Source organism: Suncus etruscus, chromosome 6, assembly GCF_024139225.1.
Source record: "Suncus etruscus isolate mSunEtr1 chromosome 6, mSunEtr1.pri.cur, whole genome shotgun sequence".
Taxonomy (NCBI): domain Eukaryota; kingdom Metazoa; phylum Chordata; class Mammalia; order Eulipotyphla; family Soricidae; genus Suncus; species Suncus etruscus.
Window position 1 is genome coordinate 77711152 of NC_064853.1, and position 22969 is coordinate 77734120.

At 36.5% G+C, this 22969-nt stretch overlaps 1 protein-coding gene across 1 annotated transcript in view; it reads left to right on the forward strand.

Annotated features, from left to right (window-relative positions):
* Window positions 1–22969, forward strand: part of TASP1 (taspase 1) — a 205785-nt gene that overhangs the window by 44434 nt on the left and 138382 nt on the right. The window contains exons 6-7 of the mRNA XM_049774347.1: window positions 3648–3732; window positions 15845–15924. Coding sequence (XP_049630304.1) covers window positions 3648–3732; window positions 15845–15924 — 165 coding nt within the window. The remainder of the gene's footprint in view (window positions 1–3647; window positions 3733–15844; window positions 15925–22969) is intronic.

Genomic DNA, 22969 nt, shown 5'->3' on the forward strand with positions numbered 1-22969 from the left:
CTTTCTATTTTGTTTTTGGTTTTGGTGGATTTTGGGGTCATACCTGGTAGTGCTCAGGGTTTACCCTGGCATCATATTTGGCAGACTTGGGGAACATCTGGGAGACCCTATGACCATATGGATGTTGGGGCTTGAACTCGGATCAGCTGCATGTAAGGCAATGCCGTACCTGCTGTACTATCACTCTGACCCCCCCCACTTTTATTTGTAGTATGAAATCTTGGTTATGATTTAATTTTAGTTACTTTTCGTTTGACCTTTGACTATACCTGGCAATGCTCAGGGATTACTCCTAGCGCTAGCCTAAGAAATTACTCCTGGTGCTGCTTGGGGGCCCATATGGGATGCCAGGGTTTCTAGAACCCAGAGGGTTGCTAGATTGAACCCCGGGGTCGGCTGCATGTAAGGGCTCCCTATTTTAGCTACTTTTATTTATTTTTTAATTTTATCTTCCTTTTCCATTCTCTTACGTTGTTGCTGCTTTTGTAATGATATCACACATTTTTTTTTTTTTATGACAACTAGAATTCCAGAAGGTCAGATTTCCTTCAAGGACATCAAGCAATGTCTTTGATCTATAGGGCATTGATGGTAGTGAGACTATTGGCATTATGTCTGCAAAGTAGATAATCTACATTGTTCTGTCTCCCTGAGCCTTCTTGCCCATGATTTTTAAATCTTTTTGTATTCTTCAGAACTTAATTGGTGATGTGTAATATTTTGGCATTTATGGCCATGTATTGATTGTGTTTCACTTTCTTAAAAATTATTTTCAGTTTTGGGAATAATTGTCTCTGGATTCATAAAATGAGTTGGGAGGGTTTTTATTCTCCTCTATTAATTGAATTTGGCTAGGGAGTCAGATTTCACTGAGAGTAGTATAGTTTCAGGCCTCTGGTTGATCAAGAAATTTCTTACCTGTCAAAGTTGAGGTATAATAAGGATATAGTTTCTATGTGAGTACTGATAATTCTGTGGGTCACAGATGAACATAAAGTTGTAGGTGGATGCAGGATTATGAGACTGTAGGAATCAAACCTTTGATGTGTGGCATCACCCTATAAGACTGGGATTATTTTTGTTGTTTGTGGGCCACACTTGACAGTGCTTAGGGTTTATTCCTGGCTCTGTATTCAGGCTTCGTTCTAGGTGGACTCAAGGACTGTATGGGATTCTGTGGATCAAACCATAGTTAGCTGTATGTAAGGTTAGCACCCTACTTGCTGTCCCGTTTCTCTGGCCTCACAAGATGGGTTTTGTTTGACTAGACAGTCTTCCTTAAGGGACATTTATGTGTATTTATGGGGCTGAAGAAAATTATGTCCATTAGAGATTTGGACTGTGCACAGTACATTTTTTTTATAAGCTGTCAGCAGTACTGTGGTGGACTGAATCTGGGGAAAATATGGTGGTCTGATGCTAGAGAAAGGATGACCTGTAGGCACTTAACATGGAAACAGGTTTTCCTTATGGGCACTTACACTGGGAAAGATGTACATATGTACACTGGAGAAAGATCTACCCTGTGGGCACTTACATTGGGGAAAGGTATACCCCTTGAGCACTTATGTGGAGAATACATTGAACCAAATAGTGGAGAAAAACTGTGCTCTCAGGAGCCTGGGACCCTGCCACCTCTTACTCCTGTATGTACCTCCAGTGCCCTCTGCTGACAAACTTACCACCATGCCAGCTGGCCAACTAAGCACTTAAAGGGCTGGTACCCATTTTCACAGCTCACAGAGGGATAGGTAAATTTGTAGTTGAACAGTCAGTTATAAGCTGATAATGGATAGAGTTGACAACAGTTCAGTTTTACCTTTCCTTACTACCTATATTATGTGCTGACTATCCAAATTTATGTTTTGTGTTTGAACTATATTCTATCCCATTGACCTACTTGTCTTATTTTGTACCCATCCAAATCATACTTTTTAATTACAATAGCTTTTATAAATATGTTTTATAGGGTGGCACCTCTTTCATATCATGATGTCTTACATTATTGAAAACCTTTTGATGTTTAGAGAAGTTATAGGTGAAATATTTTGTTAATTTGGCAGTTTTCACAATACTGATTCCTCTTAGAAGGAATATAGTATTTCTAAAACAGCCAATGCAGATATCTAGGTATTTTCTTTGGTATATTAATTTATGTATTTTTAGCAATTTCTTAGATTTAGTATTTAGCATTTTTAGTCAATCAGCTTATCTTTATTGAGGTTTTTGTATTCTCTTTATATTCCACTTTTGATTATAAAAAAAAAGTCCTGAAAGGCATCTCCAGAGTTGCCTAAAATCAATTGGACTGCCACTTTGCCCTCTGTCTAGAATTGGTTGTAGAGAATGAAACAGACCAACAAATAATGAGACAGATAACACTTTCTGATGCTAAGCTTTAGATCACCTGGTCAGCCATATGTAAGTATGTAAGTGCACAGGGTTGCTATTTATTCAATGCAGTATCAACCCTCTCTGCTCTTGTTCCAAATCACATTTTTCACAGAGAGCATTTAGTAAATTAAAAATTCCTTGGGCATGTTCAAAGCAGAGACTGGTATATTGTACTCAGCTGATCAACACAAAGAATCAAGTCATGACAGTTTCCTATTTTATTTTTGTCTATATTGTCCTCTAAATCTAGAACACCCTAACCTGTTTTATTCTTCATGCATTTCTGCTTCCCATTTATATTCTAAGACCCATGCTTATGTTCTCAGGGGACAGTCTAGACCTTGGGGTTGGGTTTTTGTTAGTGGGACCATCTGCCCCAAGATTGGTGATAAAGAACAGGTCTCTGGAAATAGCTGCCACTGTTAAAATCTCAGAGTAAGGCAGTATCTTAACTCTTTGTTTTCTGTGGAATCATGTAGCATTCAGAAGGACTTCAATGATGGAGCTGAAGAATGAAGCAATCTTATCTACCTCAGGGATTGGTATATATAGATACTCAGTTAATGCCACTATCTTCTTTTTATCATTGGCATCATATTTGTCAGTATCATTCAAGCATTGTTGATCATACTTGTTATTCTATTAGCCTTTTCTCTTTTCACATTTTACATACTGTTTTCCCTCTTAGAAATAATCTGAACTTCATTTTAGGTTACAATCCTGTACTACCTTGTTCTCCTTACCAAGTTGGTAGATCTTTCTTTTCCTCTATAGCAAGTTATTTAGACTTCTTGGCCACAAATTTTTCTGTACAGAGTACATTTGAGGCTGTGTGTAATCATGTTTATTCATTAGAGAAATTTAACAGTGTAATGATTAATAAATGCTGAGGACATTTATTTAGATAGTAGGTGATGCCACATTTTTTTTTTTATTAATTTCTTTACTTTTCTATTCTGGGAAGCATTTAAAAGGAATTTAATTTAAAAACATAGTTTTCAATTAATATTGTTGCTGCAGCGCATGACAAACATGTGAATTTGATTTAATATTTATGCTTTTCTTACACTATGTTCCCATGTATTTGCTGATTTAACCTTGACTGTGTGATTTTATTATATATAAAAGAATTATTTTTATAAAATTGCTTTATTTTCAGATGTATCTTGAATGTGATAATTGTTTCAGTTAAAAAGCTTGAGTAGAAAACTTGCAGTTTTCTGATTTTATTTTCTGCCCATTTTATTTTATAGGAATCAAAAATCCTGTGTCAGTTGCAAACAGACTCTTGTGTGAGGGACAGAAAGGCAAGCTTTCGGCTGGCCGGATTCCTCCCTGGTAACTCCTTTGTTCTGCCTGTTTTCCTTAGGCCTTAAGTCTGTAGCGCATGCTGTGTCTGAAGCCGGTTTTATTCATAGAAGGTTGATGCTCTGGGTTCTACACCAGCAATAGTTTGCTTTAGAGAGAAAGACATCATTTGCTCTGTGATCTCTGAACAATTTTGCACACTTGCTAAAATTCAGGGCAGAAAAGAAAATTATGGATTAAAGCAGAAGAGAGTTGAAAGTTAAATTTTGGTTTTTGCTGTTAATTTATGTTAAACTGTTTTTATGTGGAACTTTCCAAATGTCATACATTCAAATTGAGAATCTAATTTAATTTTTTAATTTTGAGAAACTTTTATAATAAAGTACCTAATTTTTTCCTCTGGAAAAATACCTTGTGTTGCCTCTTTTTTATCCAGTTTGGCATATAGATTTTTTTTAATTAAAACCCTGTGAGATTTTCAGATTTGTTTAAAAACAAATAGAAATTGTAAAAATTTTCATGAATTTAGTAATTAAACTCTAGTAACTAAAGTGTGTTTGCCCTTTACTGCACATCTTAATTTTTTATTAGAATATATTAGAGTAAATGCATGGCATTATATTTTATCCATAAATAGATTTGTAAATACCAGTTTGTAAAACATAATTACCATCCTGTAGGCATGCCTAAAATATTAGCAAATACTCTTTAATGTTTAATTTGTCCTCACCATACCTGTCTGTGACGGTTACTTTAATGTTCTGTGTTCAATGCTGTGATGATGGCATGTAACAATCCTTTGTTATAATTTGATGTTATGAAAAATAAATTACTGTAGATTTGAAAACCCTTGAAACCTTTCCTCAAATCTATATAAGGTATCCTTTTAATCATATGCTTATCATGTGCTTAGTTGCAGTACCAGAGTCATCAAATAACAAATCTTTTTCAAAGATACAATTTTTAATTTTTGTATTTTTAATAAAACAAGGACAAAGAAATGAAAATCTGACTCTTGACATCATTTAAATAAAGTGCTTGGTTGATTTTAAGATTTATTTAGAACAATAAAAGTAGGAACAGTAATATAAACACTACATTATTTTTTCTTAATAATTGTATTAAATCCCTGGCATTCTTTAAAAATTGGTTTCCACCCACTCACAGTTTACTAAGCATTTAGTAGATTCAAAGAGCCCTACTCTATATACCTTTGAGGTAAGTAATGGTTGCAGAGAGATTGTCTGACTGTTGATTTAAACCTGATTGTTTTCTGTTATATATAGAACCTAATGGGCCCTTAAACCAATTTATGAGAGATGTTCTTGGGGTGGAGCTAGAGGCAAGGAGGAAAAGATTCTATTTTCGTTGGCAAGATACATGGCCTCATCCCAGAACAAAATGTTTAAAGTTCTTCTACAATCATTCCACAATTCCATTTCACCCCACAGCGATTCTGGGTCTCAAACTCGCAGCCCTTTGCAGCCCTCTGTACAACATTTTGTGGCCCTGCCCTAGAGGAATCTTTTTTTGTTTTGTTTTGTTTTAGTTGTTTGGGTCACACCTCCCAATGTTCAAGGCTTTCTACTGACTTTGCTCTCAAGGATCACCCCAACTTTGCCTCCTGCGGCCCCCAGGTAAATTGAGTTTGAGACCCTTGGTAGCCGATTGTTTAATTCATATGGAGAAAGAAGTATATAATAATCAAGTCAGTTTTGGAACCGAACAAAGAGTTGATCCTAGGTAATAATTGCCATGATACCAATAGTTATTTTTTTTTTAAAAAAAATAAACCTTTATTTAAGCACCATGATTACAAGCATGCTTGTAGTTGGGTTTCAGTCATAAACAGAATACTCTCCTTCACCAGTGCAACATTCATACCACCAGTGCCTCCCCACTTCCCCCACTCCTGCCTGTTTTTGTGGCAGGCATTCTATTTCTCTCATTCTTTAACATTGTCATGCTAGTTGCTAGTGTAGCTATTTCCTTATTAGTGGTCACCTCTCTTTGTGGTGAGCTTCAAATAGTTATTTAAGAGGAGGGGAGGAAAAAAAAAGTTATTTAAAAAAAACATGATTTAAGTTTAGAAAAATGATTAGTAGCAAAAACTGGATGTCCAGAAGCTGACTAGATATAAGGAAATTTTGTTTATTATACTAGTGTCCTCCAAAAGCATTGTATGTGTGTGTGTGCTTGTGTGTTTGTGTTAAGATAGCATAGTAAATAAATTTTGTAATTATACTTTGACTAAGTGAAAAAATGTAAAATGGCATTCCTAAGTCACACCACTTAAAAATAAGTTAAGGGATGGGGGATGTGGTTCAGGAGTAAATTGCATTTCTTGTATGTTCTGATGCCTTGGGTTCAATAGCTAGCATTGCCAAAATATTAAATTAAAATTAAGGAACAACATCCAATGAAAATAAACTTAATGGTAGAGTTGAGTTTATGGGACTTGGGGGAAAGATGGACAGATACAGTGTGATAACATTGTATTCCTAAAACTCACATGGAGCTATAGCAAGTGGGTAAGGCTTTTGTCTTGCATGCAGCAGACCTGGCTTCGATCCCTGGCATCCTTTATGGTTCCCTGAGCCTGCCAGACATGATTTTTTTTGTTTTTTTTTTGTTTTTGGGCCATACTCAGCGTTGCTCAGGGGTTACTCCTGGCTGTCTGCTCAGAAATAGCTCCTGGCAGGCACGGGGGACCATATGGGACACCGGGATTTGAACCAACCACCTTAGGTCCTGGATCGGCTACTTGCAAGGCAAACACCGCTGTGCTATCTCTCTGGGCCCCAGACATGATTTCTGAGCACATAGCCAAGAGTGAACCCTGAGCGCTACTGGGTGTCATCCATAAACAAACAAACAAACACTAACCACAAAACAAAAATAAAACTCACAAACATTTAGAGTCTTCTCAAGCATTGTCACCCTTGGGAAATTGGGAAAAAAAGAAGTTAACATGACTGTAAAACAGGAAAATATGAATAAAAATTTTCCTGCTCACCTAATATCAGTAACTGATCTGAATCTGGCTAGAGTAGCAAAACCTCACCTAAACTTGTAAGTGGCTATCTCTAATTTAACCTATACTAAACTTTCACAGCATTTGGATTTGGAATTGAAAACAAGATATTGAGGGCTAATAAAAACAATAATTAGCAAGAGCTGCATAAACTTAGTTTTTATTAATAAGGCCAGCTGGAGCTTTCCATGTGTTTTTCTTATAGATTCTTCATATAGCATATAGAATAGATGTTTTACAGATAAGATAAATAAAAAATGAAGTTGACATGATGTTAAAATAAGAAAATATGAATAAAAAAGAATCTATGAGAGGCTGTATATATGACTGGTTTTTACAAAGTGAAACAGGACAAGAGAAGTTCTGATATAATGATCATATCTTTAAAGACTGGTGTTTGGAATTAAGAAATATGATTTGCAGTATTGATGGATAGACAGAAGATTTAGTGTCCATAGTGCTTAGTGATATTCAAAGACATTGGGGTGAGAGATGATAAAGTGGACAAGATGCTGCTCTTGCCTGCGGCCAGAAATTCCTATGGTTCTGGGGATGATGAACAGCTGAGCTGCCCAAGAGTTGAGCTGCCACTTTAGCACCTCATGAGAGTCATGGCATCACGATGGAAAGCTCAGCCACACACCTGCAGTGAAGGTATTTTGTTTCCTGAGTTCCTGTTCTGAGAGATTTTAAAAGCAGGAATCGGTATTTACCTTTTACAATGCTTATTTTCCTTTTATTTTTTTAAATAATCTTATACTTTTTCTTATTTAGTCAATTGATCATGTGATTATTTAATTTTTGACTAATTTTTTAATGTTATTTTCATCTAGGGAGATGCTCACTTAATATATTGTTTAATTGACTTTTTTGGTGCCTCCAGGTGTCATATACAGGGCTTCATGCATGCAAAGCAAGTGTTCACCCCCTGCACTGTACCTTAGAGCTCATTGGTTTTGTTGGGAAAAGGTAAAATAGTTTTTATTTAGAGAAGTAAAAGGGATCAAGGGGGAATAGTGACAGAGTAGGAGAGACAGATAGATACTGACATGTCTAGGAGTGATTCGGGTCTTTCTCAGAAGGGAGAAAGTCGGAATCAAATAAAGATACCAGTGCTTCCCCTTATAGGAAAAGGTGCCCAGTAGTTGATTAGTCAGCGTTTTTGTTGAATACATTTTACTTGGGCATGATTCAATGTCACTATGTACTTTAAATATTACTATGAAAGACTTGTAATTCACATTGATCACAATACAAATTATTAAAAAAAAAAGAAAAAGAAAAATTTTTACTTGGGCGTAATTTATTTTTCTTTTTATGCTTTGTTGCATCTGGTTGCTGATATAATTTATTTACTTCTAAATATGCTTGTAAGAGATACTGGTTTCTAGACTTATTTTTTCTCTTCTCCCTCCCCTCCTTTCCCCTCCCCTCTCCTCATTCCCTTTCCTCCCCTCTTCCTCCCATCCCCTATTCTACCCTTCTCCTCTCCCTCCCCTTCCCCCTCTTTTTCCCCTTCCCCTCTCCCCTTTCTCCTCTTCCCTCTCCCTCCTTCCCCCCTCCCCTTACCCTTCTCCTTCCCCTTCCTCTTTTCCTCCCCTCCCCTTCCTTTCCTTCCCCTTTCCTTCCCTGACAGTGCTTAGGGCTTACTGTTGGCTCTGCACTCAGGTATCACTTCATCAGGGCTTGGGGAATCCTATGTGTTGTCAGGAATCAAACCCAGGGTAGCTGTGTGCCAGACAAATGCCCTAATACTTGTACTTTACTGCAGCCCTCTAGGCTTCTAAAAATGTCTTTGGGTTTGGCTCATTTTGCTTCTAGGATGTGTTGAAATACAATTTTCAGGGGCCAGAGCGGTGGCCAGCTGTAGGGCGTTTTTACCTTGCACGCGGCTGACCTAGGATGGACCGCGTTTCGATCCCCTGGCATTCCATATGACTCCCCAAGCCAGAAGCAATTTCTGAGCACATAACCAGGAGTAACCCCTGAGTGTCACTGGGTGGGCCCCCCCCAAACTCTCCCCCCACCCCCCCAATCTCTCCCCCCCAAAAAGAAGAAATACAATTTTCAAAAGCAATGGAAAATATTGACTTTTTTTGTTCACTTTCCTTTGTGTCTTCAATTATATGTATATTGGACTGCTTACATTAGTTCTTCAATAACTGATGTTTTTCTCTTATTCATTAATGTTTCATTTGAATTAATTTTTAATTTTTTATTTTTTGAATTCATTTTTATTGAGCAGTATATATTTTTATAAATGTTCTTTTTGGGGGGATGTTTTTGCAGCACACCTAGCAATGCTCAGGGCTTACTTTTTGGCTTCACACTCAGGACTTACTCCTGGCAGGACTCGGGATCATGTGGAATGCTGGGGATTGAACCCTGGCTGGCCTCGTGTGAGGCAAGTGCCCTCTCCACTGTACTTGAGCTCTGGCTCATGATGTTCTTGAGCCTTATTTCTAGGATGTTATTTAGTTAGATTCATCCTTTCAAGTTATGCTATTGCCCTTTTGCTTGCAATTTGATGAACAGTTAGATTTGAGCTAATTTTGCTTTGCAATTAGTACAAAACGTTTCTGTATGGTAAATTTGATGCACCTAGAATAATAATGTATTCTTATTTTAGTAGAAACTGTTCCTGGCTCTCTCTGAACTTGGAAATTGTTTTCTCTAAAACTTTCCTGTTATTTCCCCCCAGAATTTCCTCTTTACCTGTACATTGATATGATATCAACCACATCATTGTCCTCTATCCTCTGACGTCTAATGTCTAAAAAATATTATATATTTTCAACTATTTCTTTTCTTGACCTTATCTCTTCTCTCCTGATCAGTGGCTTTGGCAAGAATTTTTACTTTTGCTCCCTATTAGTCATGCCCAGATTCAGAAATCTTTTTTTTTTTTTTTTTTTTTTGGTTTTTGGGCCACACCCTGTGACGCTCAGGGGTTACTCCTGGCTATGCGCTCAGAAATTGCTCCTGGCTTCTTGGGGGACCATATGGGATGCCGGGGGATTGAACCGCGGTCCGTCCTAGGCTAGCGCAGGCAAGGCAGGCACCTTACCTTCAGCGCCACCGCCCGGCCCCCATATTCAGAAATCTTAGATACTTGGAAGTGTATTGTCTATCTGCATAGTTAAAAAAAAAATAAGTTGCCAGCCAGATTTCATAGACTTCCTAAATAAATAGAAGCAAATCTGTCATTTTGAAATTTGAGTTTATGGGTTTGAGTTAATGCAGCAGGTAAGGTGCTAGTCTTGCATGCTTCTGACATAGGTTTGACCTCTGGTACCCCTCATGTCTCTTGTGTTCTGCAGGAGTGATTCCTGAGTTTGAAGCCAGGAATCAGCCCTGAGCACCACTGGCTATGGCTCCAAAACAAAACAACCAGATAAGAATAGAAAAAAATCTGAGCTAGTTTGCACACAATTGTAATAAATTTAGTTAACTAGTTTGTGCTATGCTGGTAGCTAACATATGTTGCATTTTGTGTAGCCTCTGTGCATTATCTTGTAAAAAGTGCATGATAAGAGGGTTAACATCCAATGCGTAGATATTGAAGCCAAGTCTTATTGTTGATTAATGTCATCTGAGAAATGTTCAGGATTATTCAATGTCACATTAGAAGCAGCAGATTGCAAATTAGGGGAGTAGACTTGTTTTGCAATAGTTTTTTGTTTTTTTTGTTTTTTGTTTTTGATATATATTAGCTACATCTGGTGGTGTTCAGGAGTTACTCATACACTCAGGAATCACTCCTGTTCGGGCCTGGGATCAACCCAGGTCATCTTGTGCAAAGTAAGTCCCATCCCACTGTACTATTTCTCCAGCCCCTTTGTGTTGCAATATAAGAAGAAAATTTTTATGGTAACTTGGTGATTAAACATTTATTTATCTATTCTCATTCATCAGGAAATATTTGTATACTTCTAGTATATTTGGCTTAGGTAGAGAAAACTAATTTCATAAATCATATATATACTTTTTATGTGAGTAGGAAAATAAAATGGAAAAAAAATTTGATGTTTAAATGTAAAATGCTAATTAAGCAGAAAGTATGGCTTTAGTTGGAATTTTATTTAAACAGTCTAAAAATAACAAAATAGAGAAAATCTTATAAGATAGGGAAATGTGCACATTCAATATACTTTGATTCTAAAGATTTGTCATTCATTTTTTAGATGTCTTCTGGTTATATTTTGTAAAATGTCATCTTATGAGATGTTTGTTAGTATGTTTATATTTAAATATGTGATATTCTAGACTTGCTTAAAATAATCTAGGTTGGATATGAATAAGTGATATTACCAGTTTATTAGGCATTGAAGTAGGGTGAAATGTATTGGGTTAACTATACTTTTCTGTAATTTATTTATTTACTTTGGTCACACCCAGTGCTGCTGAGGTGGTCGTGGCTCTGCATTCAGAAATCACTCTTGGTAGGTTTGAGGGACCATATGGAATGCTGGGAATTAAATCCAGGTCCATCTGGGGTCAGCTTTGTGTAAGGAAATGCCCTACCACTGTGCTATCACTCTGACCCTTTTCTGTAATTTATATGTTTCAACATTTTTTGTCAGAAACTTATGTTTTTAGTTTATACCACATAACCATATAGGTATGGTCATTACAGAAAAGTGTCATGTGCTATCGCTCTGACCCTTTTCTGTAATTTATATGTCTCAATTTTTTTTGTCATAAATCACAGTTTTATGTGTAGCTCACCATTGATCTAAACATAGCCAAGCATCAGTGATACATGACTGTCCAAATAATTCAACATAATTCAGTTCATTTAAGGTCGTAATTATCATATCAGTTGCCTTTGTGTTGCAACAATATAGACCTACTTTAGTGTAGATGAAGGGAAACTAAAGAAAAGTTCATACTCTATTTGTTATTTTTAGGAAAAATTAAAAATTATATATTTATATTTAATATAAATTTAATATAATATATATTTATATATTATAATTTATATAATATATTATGATTATATTATAAAAATAAGTGCCCTAAGCACTTATTCCTAGTTCTACTCAGGAATCACTCCTGGCAGTACCCAGGGTACCATATGTGTATTTAACCAGAGTCTACTTGTACAAGCCGCTGTGCTCGTTCTTCCTAACTTACTGTTCTATATAATATCTTCCCAATGTTTATTTTTTGCTTAAATAATGCAGGAACTATTCTGACTAGTTGGGCCATATTAATGCCATGAAAAATAGATTCAAACACTTGTAATATATATAGTTTATTTGGGAGAAAAAACTACATATAATATATAGATGCATGTCAGAAAGTAAGAAAAGATGTGAAAAGGAATAGAATGAGAGGGGTTGGGTATAGGAGTGGAGTGGAACATACGTAGTTTTAAGTTTTAGAGTATAGTTTTAAGTTGACCTGATCAAGAAAAGATCTTTTGAGATGAGAAAATTTGTCATTTTGTAAGTGAGGAAGAACTTAACTCACATAAATTAGGGGTGAAGATTCTCAGGTTACTGCCTTCTCATGTGTTTTTTCACTCAAGACAAAGAGGAATGAGATAGCAATGAAGGGGAGAAAAGAATTGGATCGTTTGGAACATGTCGATTCTTAGGAATACTGTAGCTTTCACAATATCATTGTAAGAAGCTTTGTATCGTTTTGGGACTGGAGAGATAGCATGGAGGTAAGGCTTTTGCCTTTCATGCAGGAGGTCATCAGTTCGAATCTCGGCATCCCATATGGTCCCCCGTGCCTGCCAGGAGCAATTTCTGGGCCTGGAGCCAGAAATAAACCCTGAGCACTGCCGGGTGTGACCCAAAAACCACAAAAAAAAAAAAAAAAAAAAAAAAAAAAAAAAAAAAAAGAAGAAGAAGAAGAAGAAGCTTTGTATAGTTTTGAGACAGGCACTGCATTCAATGACTCGTGTTTTAGAAAGATTTTAGTGATTGGAGTGTGGAAAATCCATTGAGGCAGGGGACAGAGAAATGCAAGCCTTGGACTTGAGGCTAATATAACATCTCTGGGATACAATAGTTTCTCAGAGCATAGTATTAGCAGTGAAGGTGTTGAGAAGTTGCCAGATTCCTAATAGATGATAAACTCAGAATCAGTGGAATTTTTTTTAATAGATTGAGGCAAAACTTTACCCAAAAACTTTCTCCTTGAAGAATCAAAGGAAAGTGCGAGAAATATTTGAATGGGTTTTGTGTTGAATGTTCTGGAAAATGATAACTTTTGAACATGCTAGTAGTGGTTCAAGCAACTCTAATTATGGCATTTTAAAACAATTTAAGAATTGTGTGATGATAATCTACCAGACAAGTAGCTTTTGGTAGGAAGGAAAGCCATTATTATAATTTCTTTCAGATATTCAACTTCCTATAAATATTGTAGACTTGCTGAAATTGTAAGACCCTTTCAATAAAAATATTGCATGGCAGCAATGAAGTTATTGAGATTCAAATATATGCATGATTGAGAAATGGAAAATAAAATAGAATACTTTGTAAAATGCCATTGATTCCAGATCCAAAGATTGAATGACAAAAGAACAATGAACATGCTAACAGCACTAGATTCAGCTCCATGCGATAGTTTACCACAATAAAGGGAATTGGATTGACAGCTTTGACCTCTGCCTAGAAGGATTCATTACAAAGAATGAGAGTTTCTGGAGCATGTCCAGAGAGCTGGTTAGCCCTGAGAGCAAAGAAGGTAATGAGTCTGGCTAATTTTGGAACACAAAGTCTATTTCCCTCACCCTGACTCCAGACTTGTGGGCCATTGTTTCTGTAAACAAGTATATTAAGAACAGTTAGCAGATATGTTAAAGCAAAGGCTGATTGGTATATTAGCATAGCTGAGGCCAGAGTGTGATACACAGTAAGCAAGCATCTTTAAGTCATAGCTTCAAAGTCATGGTAATTTTTTGTTCTCTTCTTTTATTTTTTCCTTTTTTTAAAATATATAAAGTCTTTATTTAAACACCATGATTACAAGCATGACTGTAGTTGGGTTTCAGTCATAAACAGAATACCCCCCTTTATCAGTGCAACATTCCCACTACCAATGCCCCCCTTCCTCCTTCCCAATTTTTGCCTGTATTCGAGACAGGCATTCTACTTCACTCATTCATTAACATAGTCATGCTAGTTGTTAGTGTAGTTATTGTCTGGGCAATGATTTTTCTATCCTCAAAGTATCCTTTCTATTCTTGCCTCATCTCACATTTGCTGAGAACTAACCTAGTTTGTCCCAACCTTAGAACCATTGTTAAAGGGACAGTTCTCACAGCTCCACACTTACATTCTTATGATGTAGAGCTACTTTTTCAACATCTCTTAAATCTTTGCATGGGCTGAAATTATTTCCGGTATTAAATCCTTTTTATAGAAGAACAAAGTGCTAAAAATGTCATGACACATTTTCATTAACATGCTGAAAATCTTACTATTTTAGTTATTCTTCTATTGATTTATGTGTTCCTTTTTCTTTTTTGGGAGGGGTGCCACATCCAGCATTATTATTGGCTGTGTGCTCAGGAATTAATCCTGCTAGTTCTCAGGGGGCCATAGTGATGCTCAGGATCAAATCAAGGTTAGCCATGTGCAACACAAATATCTTAACCACTGTCCTATAGATCTGGCACCTATGTGACACTTTATTCTGTGTAGTAAATTTCTGCAAAGTTTCTTTGCAGTAATCTTCATTTGATAGGATAATAGAATGAACTTCTATTTTTGAGAAATCATTAAAATAAAAAAAAGAAATAGAAGTTTGAAGAGTTCAAGTTTTTTCTTGCTGGCATCTCTTATTTTATTGTGTTCTTCACTCCTACCTTAATATATAGTGGATAAAAGCAGTTATGGGGTTCACTAATTATTTCTTTGGAAGAATATGAAAATGCTGCTGAGGGATCTACTTAATATTTTGACAAATTTGTTATTAGTCTTACTAATAAATGAATCTAAAGACTTGTTTTACATTACTTTGAGTTTTCAGAGTGAGATAAGTAGAAGACAAGAAACAAATATAAGGATTAGGAAACTAGAGAGTAGGCGCAAATTCACGGAATCCATTCTTGCTGGCTGAGACCATTAAGAAATTGATCTATGCAAGGAGATGAGGTGATTTTTTTTATTATGTTATTACTTGCTTGCTATTACTATTTTAGGACACGAGGTGGTTATTGAGTTAATTATCTCTCAATTGTGATTTTCAATCATTTGAAATAAGTCTTACATTTATTTAATGTTTTTTATTTTGTTATGTTAGAACTTATTCATTTGGGATTTTATTATTACTATTACTATTGTTGATGTTTTGGGCCACATCGTGGTGTTCAGGGTTTACATTTGGCTCTGTATTCAGGGATCACTCATTATCTGCTCCAGAATCTTATGCAGTGCTAGGATCAAATCAGAGTTTATCAAAGGCAAACTAGCACAGTAACCACTATACTATTTCTCTAACCCCTATTAGGGTTTTAAAAACCACACATCATAGTACTTTAGGCATGTAAAATGATTTTGAGATCATATATACATTTGTTGTATATCCATATAGAATTATAAACATACAATTTTAAGTTTTTTTTTTTTTTAATCCTCTACTGATTGTGTTCAGGGCTTGCTCCTGACTCTGTGCTCAAGGATCACTCCTAGAGGGCCTGAAGGAACTATATACAAGTTCAGACTTGGCATAGCCATGTGCAAGGCAAATGCTCTACCCACTGTAATACCTTTCTGGACTCCAAACTTCTATTCTTAATCCAGTTAAGAAGCTCTTACTGTGGCATACTAGGGGACTTTATAGATACAAAATTAATGGTAATATTTTTTCTAATGGGAACTAAATTATTTTTACTACTTCTGATAATTTAAATTTACCAATTGGTGTTAGATAGTGAAAATGAAATTGTGCCATGTCCAATTGTGAATTTTTTAGCTTGGGAAAAATTGAAAATAAAATTTTGGGTATATAGTGCAGTATATTATTTTGAGGTAAATTTAGAAATTTACATTTTGTCATTTTTTCATTAGTTGCCTAACTATGTTACTTTATGGAATATATATAAGATGACACTGAATTTTTAAAAGAGTACTTTTCTGTTGTTAGTTTTTTAGTTGGAGAAGGAGCCTACAGATGGGCAGTAGATCATGGAATACCCTCTTGCCCTCCTAACATCATGACCACGAGTGAGTAGAAACTTTTCAAAATGAAGCTTCTTTGGCATATATAGCTGCAAATGTTACATTGCTTTGGTTTGTATAGTGCCAAAATTTTAAGAAGATAGCTTGTATCTTGAAATATTTATAGTACAAATAGATATAGAAAGCTATCTTTTTTGTTTGCTTGTTCATTTTTGTTTTGGAGCACACCCGGCTGCACTGAGGGGTTACTCCTGGCTCTGCACTCAGAGCCTGGCAAGCTGGGGGATCACCTGGGATGTTGGGGATTGAATCTGGGTCTGCCACTTGTAAGGCACATGCTCTACTGCTGTGCTATCACTCTGGCCCCTATTTTATTATTATATCACCTTTCTATTCCTATGATTCCTCAGTTGTTTTCATACTTTTACAAAAGTAGTTAAGAAGTCCTCTCTAGGTTACTTGAAAAAATAATTATTTCTAATAAAACTATATCAGTACTCCAAGAGATCTTAAGAGAAACAGGAAAGAAAATAAAGCACAGGTTAGCTTTGTTTTTATTTATTTATTTATTTATTTATTTAGCTCTATTTTTGGTGTCACACCCAGTAGTAATCAGTACTTACTCTTGGCTTTATGCTCAGGGATCACTCCTGGTAGGTTTTGGAGACCATGTGGTATGCTGGAGATTGAACTTGGGTTGCCACATGCAAGGCTAGCACCCCACCCACTATACTATCTTTTAGGCCCCAAGAAAATATGGGTTAGTTTGAATCTGAGGGTTTTTTTTTTGGGGGGGGGTGGTCACACCTGGCAGCGCTCAGTGGTTACTCCTGGCAATGTGCTCAGAAATCGCTCCTGGGCAGGCTCAGGGATATGGGATGCCGGGATTTGAACCACCATACTTCTGCCTGCAAGGCCTTAGCTCCATGCTATCTCTTTGGCCCCTAAAATTATCTCATGTTGAAGAACATAGATGCCTATCAATTCTCTCTCTCTCTCTCTCTCTCTCTCTCTCTCTCTCTCTCTCTCTCTCTCTCTCTCTCTCTCTCTCTCTCTCTCTCTCTCTCTCTCTCTCTCTCTCTCTCTCTCTCTCTCTCTCTCTCTCTCTCTCTCTCTCTACCTCCCTCACTCCCTCCTCTCGATTTTGGGCCATACCCGGTGATGCTCAGGGGTTACTTCTGGCTGTGTGCTCTCAGAAATCGCTCCTGGCAGGCACCGGGGACCATAAGGGATGCTGGGATTAGAACCACCGTTAGTTAGTCCTGGGTCGACTGCTTGCAAGGCAAAAGCCCTACCGCTGTGCTATCTCTCTGGCCCGCCTCTGAGTTTAAGAAGGTCTTTTTAGGACCAAGTGTGAGAGGGAAAAAAAAATGGAAGTGTGAGAAAATGAGAGTTAGAATCAAGTTGTTTACCTGACCTCAGAAGATGGCAGAACTGAAAAGTTTCGGTATAGCCACTTGGTTGATATATTAAATATGCTTTAATAAAGGATCAAGGAAATTTATGTTTCTTAACTTTTTATTTTGACATTGTAACATTATATAAGTTTTAGATATTTGTCATTGAAAATCAACATGTGCTCCTTTCCTCACATGCTAAATCAATTTGCTGAAGTAACATTAGTTTACAAGATGTTTATGAGTACATTGTGATTATACCATTAGTACCACCAAAATGCCGATAATATACAATGCCACCATTGTGTATATGACCTTTACTTCCATTCTTCACCCCTGCTTAGGATAACCTCAGGTCTGTTGTGCGAAGAATGCTGATTTTACTGGATGTTGTCTAGTCATTCCTTTTATTCTTTTTTTGTTTTGGGGCAATAACCAGCAGTGCCAGCTAACAACCAGCTAAATCCTAGCTCTATATTCAGACATCGCTCCTTTTAATGCTCAGGGAACCTTATGTGGTGCTAGGGATCAAACCCAGGGGTTCTGTGAGCAAGGCAAGTACCTTACCACTAGTACAATCTCTCTGGGTCCACTTTTTTGTTTATTTACAATATTTTTTTCATGTTTGTTTTGGGGCCACACCTGGCAGCGCTTGGGGGGTACTAATAGTTCTGTGCTCAGAAATCACTTCTGGCATTTCCGGTAACCATATGGGATGTCAGATTGGATTGTAATGTGCAAGGCAAAATGCCCTACCTGCTGTGCTATCACTCTGGTCCCCTTTATGTACAATCTTATTAATGAAGTTGATTGTTATTTGTCTTTATCCTTTGCAGTTGCTTCACTTAACATGATTTCTTTAGTTCCATTCATTTTGGAGCAATAGGCAAGATTTAGCTTTGAGGTTTTTTAAAGCTGAGTGTTATTCATTTGTTTATAGTTACATACTACATCTTTTTAAAAATATCTGTTTTCCTCTTGTTAGGCATTGGTATTGTTTCCAGATACTGACTTTTGCAAATAGTGTTGCAGTGAACATAGTTGTACATATACCTTTTAAAATTAATTTTTGTGTGTTCTTGGAATAGTTACCTGGGGATAGATTTGTGACATCAGATGGCAGTTCTATGATTAATTGATTTTGGAAATTTCCATCCGTTTTCTATAAAGTGAGTAAATTTACAGTCCCACCACTAGTGAGTGGATTTTTTTTTTTATATTCCCATTGACACTTGTTACTTTTGGCCTATTTTGTTATTAACCATTCTCACTGGTATATGATTGAAATTTCATTGTCTTGTGTTGGGGATTCCAAATGACAGTATCATCTGATTGCACTTGACACTTAAGACAGTGCTGGGGATTACACTTATCTCCTCTCTACACAAAAGAAGATTTATCTCATCTCTATACTGAGCTACTTCTGGGCTCTCATAAATCAGCCAATCAATTATTTTGTTTGTGTATTGAAGTCACACTCATCTGTATTCAAGGCTTTCTTCTGGGATCACCTCTGGCAGGCTCAGAGGACCGTATGTGATGCTGGGGATTGAACCGGGGTCAGCTGTGTGTAATAAAAGAACTTTACCCACCGAGCTATCTCTCCAGTCCCAGAACAATGAATTTTTTGATAAAAAATGTTTTGATAAAAATTCTGGTTGTTGTTGGTTTTGTCTTTAACATTGATAATTTCATCAATGTTCCTGTACTTATCACTTTATACATGAGTTTTATTAGGCTAGATTGCAAGAAGTAGAATTGCTAGCAAATGTCAATGTACTATTTTGTTAATTGTGTGCTCTCCCTAAAGAGAAATGTGGCCTCTCTCTTTTGTGAAATTTGGTTCTCTGAAGTTGCTGCCACTCCTACCACACTAGTTCAGAGTTATGTTTTACAATTATCTTTCTGTGACCCTGGCAGTCTTCCATCTAGCCACTTGGTTTATATAAGCTTGATTCCCTGGAATGCTATAGAAATTCTTCTTATTCTGTTTCTGGCATATAGAAATACTCAAGTTATAAAGACTTTAATAACTTAGTGTCAGAACCTGAGATGAAGACCAAGTAATAGAACAAAAGCTATTGGAACAAACATCAAGTATTAGAATGAAATATCCTCTTATTGTAACTCTTTTTTTGTATGTGTGCTGTCAGTGATTGAACCCAGGACCTCACAAGTACACAGCAAGTGCTCTGCTGGTGAGCTACATACATCCCAGCATGAAAAGGTGCTCTTATTTTAGAGCTCTGTGCCAGGAACGGAGAGAAAATTTCAGTATATATCTTATCTTTCATTCTACACATTTTCAGAATTTATTGTATGCTCAATTCAAAACTTAATATTCTATAACCCACATCTCACATTTGCAAATCAACCCAGAACTTCTCAGGGCTGATTCTCTCTCTGTCTCTCTCTGCCTTTGTCTCTGCCTCTCTCTCTCTCTCTTTCTGTCTCTCTCTCTCTCTCATTTCTGAATTACAACATTCTCTCTTCCTATATCCTTATTCTTCTTGTTCTCTCTTGTTTTGCTATGATCTAAGACAAAGGTTCTCAAACTTACTGACCTACTGCTCACTTTTTTTTTTTTGGTTTTTGGGCCACACCTGGTGGTGCTCAGGGGTGCTCACTTTTTAGAAAAAAATTACTTAGCCCTGACTTCTTACCATAGAAATCTTCCTCCTTTAAGTTTTTGGTTCATATTATGTGGTGTCCAGGACTTAGTACTGTCTTTGTATTAAATTATTCCTGACAGTGCTTGGGGACCATATACAGTGCTAGAGATCAAACTGAGGCTGGCAGTGCCCTGGCAAATGCCTTAACTCCTTTTCTGTCTCTCTGACTCAAGTAGTCTACCTTTATAAACCAATAAATAATAGAAAATATCTCCTAATTATATCAGATATTATTACAACCCTTTTGGGCACTGTATCACCCAGTTTGGGGTAACATTGATTTAAGACATTCTTAAATGCACTTGGTTTTGGGATAGAGAGTAGAGGCCACCCTGTTTACTTCTGGATTGACTGACTCTGGGAAATAGGCTCATTTGGCTCGTTGCTTACTATGGGAAGTGTCTTCCATAAAACTGTCACCTGTAATGACCCTGGGTTTGATTTATAGTTCTCATTTAAAATCACTGAACCCAATTTAAGTGTGTTGTTAATGTGGCAATTGCACACAGTGCATTAATAATACCTTTTTATTCTTGTTGAGGATAGAACCCAAGGCTTCACAGACACAAGAAATGCTATTTTCAGCTGAATTATTTTTCTGGCCTAATAATGAGTTCATATATGAAGACTAAATTTATTATTTTAGACTAGAGAAACAGTATAGGGGTTAAGGTTTGCTTTATATGCAGTTGCCCCCTAATTATATCCCAGTTACTGCGGTGCTTCAAGAATGCAGAGCATTAAATTAAACCCTGAGCACCTCTGGATGTAGTTCTACCTTCTGCCCTTCAATAGAAAGTTATTCTTTAGCTTGATCCTGTTAACAGCGTTTTAGTGCTATTGAGGTAATGTTTTCCATATTTTTCAATGTTTCCAGAAATATTCAGTGGGCAAATTATTATGAATAACTTAGTCTGCCATATAAAAACGTTTTGGTAATCCTTCATGTTTGTTATATTACAATTTGTAATTTCTGTTTCAATCAAACCTGATGTTTAAATTTGTTCATGAAGTCTCAGATTTTCAGTTATCCTGTTTTAAAATTTTTTCCTTTTAGCATTCTTTTTGCTTTTTCTTAAAATCAACCTGAAGCTTTTATCATCATTTGTGCTTGTATGTTCAATAACTTCATAAGTCACATGAAACTTATGATATTTGGGTGGTTTTTATTTGTGATTTGTTATATAGTTTCATAACTTTCTCAAAAGACTGTAGACTTTTGTAAATTAGAACATGGAAATTCTTTGAGGCTTTAATATGGCAAACTGCATGTGTGTATATCTATATGTCTTTCTACATATATGTTTATATAATTGGCCACACCCAGCAGTGTTCAGAGCATAGTCCACTCAGGGATCATTCCTGGTGTGCTTGGGGACTATCTGGATTAGCCTTGTGCAATGCAAGCATCTTACACTCTGTACTATCTTTCTTTCTCCCTGTGTTTTAATTTAATAATTAAAAAATTTTAACTTAATAGTTTTTAATTAAATAATTTTGTAGTAGCATATTTATACCCAGCAATGTTAGGCATATATTGTTCTGTGGCTGTTTGGGTTACACTTGATGCTATTCTCTAGCTCCAGGCATTGGTGGAATTGGGTGGAGACATGTAATGCCTCAGGCCTAGCACAAACCACCAAATGACAACCTATAATAAAAACAAATGACAAAAAATCAGGCTCTTTACTATTATTATTATTATTATTATTAGTTTATTTATTTTTGGTGTTTGGAGGGCACATTTGGCAATGCTGAGGGATTACTCCTAACTCTGTGCTCAGTAATCACTTTTGGTGGTGCTTGGGGGCCAAATGGAATGATAGAGATCAAACTTTACTTACCTTACCTTACCTTACTTACTATCTCTCTGCCCACCCCCTTCTTATGGGCTTTTAAATTACTGCCACATGAAGATAATTTTTGTCTTTTTTCCTCTCTAGAGAGTTGGATAATAGGAATTCTGAACCTGCATGAGCGACTCTCTTATTTTTGAGTTTTTTAGAGTTTTTTCTCTCTTTAAAAGCCCAGGCTTTGTGAATAGTTGCTTGAACTTTCCTTTTCACCAGGTTTATAATTCTCGGTGGGTCCTCCCTTTTTTTTTTTTTGGTTTTTGGGCCACACCCGGCAGTGCTCAGGGGTTACTCCTGGCTGTCTGCTCAGAAATAGCTCCTGGCAGGCACGGGGGACCATATGGGACACCAGGATTCGAACCAACCACCTTTGGTCCTGGATTGGCTGCTTGCAAGGCAAACGCCGCTGTGCTATCTCTCTGGGCCCTCCTTTTTTTAATGTGGTAACTTCAACCATTTTTCTTAGTTTGACATTTTTTTTCAAGGTTTTATTCTGCTCTTTATGGTTTTTCAGAACTATAGTGAACAGCAGCATGCATTAATAGAGCCCTCTGACTATCATCCATCTTTACTCCTCAATTAGTTATATAAATTTACCTTTTTCTTAATTTTTTTTCTTCCTCACATTATTTCTCTCATTCTCCAGTCTCAGGCCATGTTGAAAAGACTTTTAAACTTTGTGTGCAGTATTCTCTTCTTTTTTTTTTTTTTTTTTAATAATTTTTATTTTGACCAAAGTGGATTACATATCATTCACGGTAGTATTTTAGTTACATAGTGACATTGAATCAGGGGCATTCCCACCACCATTGTTGTCCTCCCTCCACCCCTGTTCCCAGCATGTATCCCATATCGCCCCTCCTTTGCCCCCTGGGCTGCTAGTATTAGTGGTCCCTCTGTGTCTAGCTTGTTGTAGATTGGGTATCGATTCTGTTGTAGTTGGCTTTGGATTTGGTGTTTAAGTCTGATCATTTTTTATTTCTACTCAATGTACTACTCTTTGGTCTTGGTGCTCTCCATTTTTTTCCCTCGTAATTTATGAGGTAGAACAAGATGGTTCAAGTTATGTGGCTCTGTTTGAACATAAGAAAAAAAAAAAAGGAAAAGAGAGGGGGGCAAAAATTCAAACAAGCAAAAAGTGGGAGAAGTCCTTCTAGAGACTATAAAA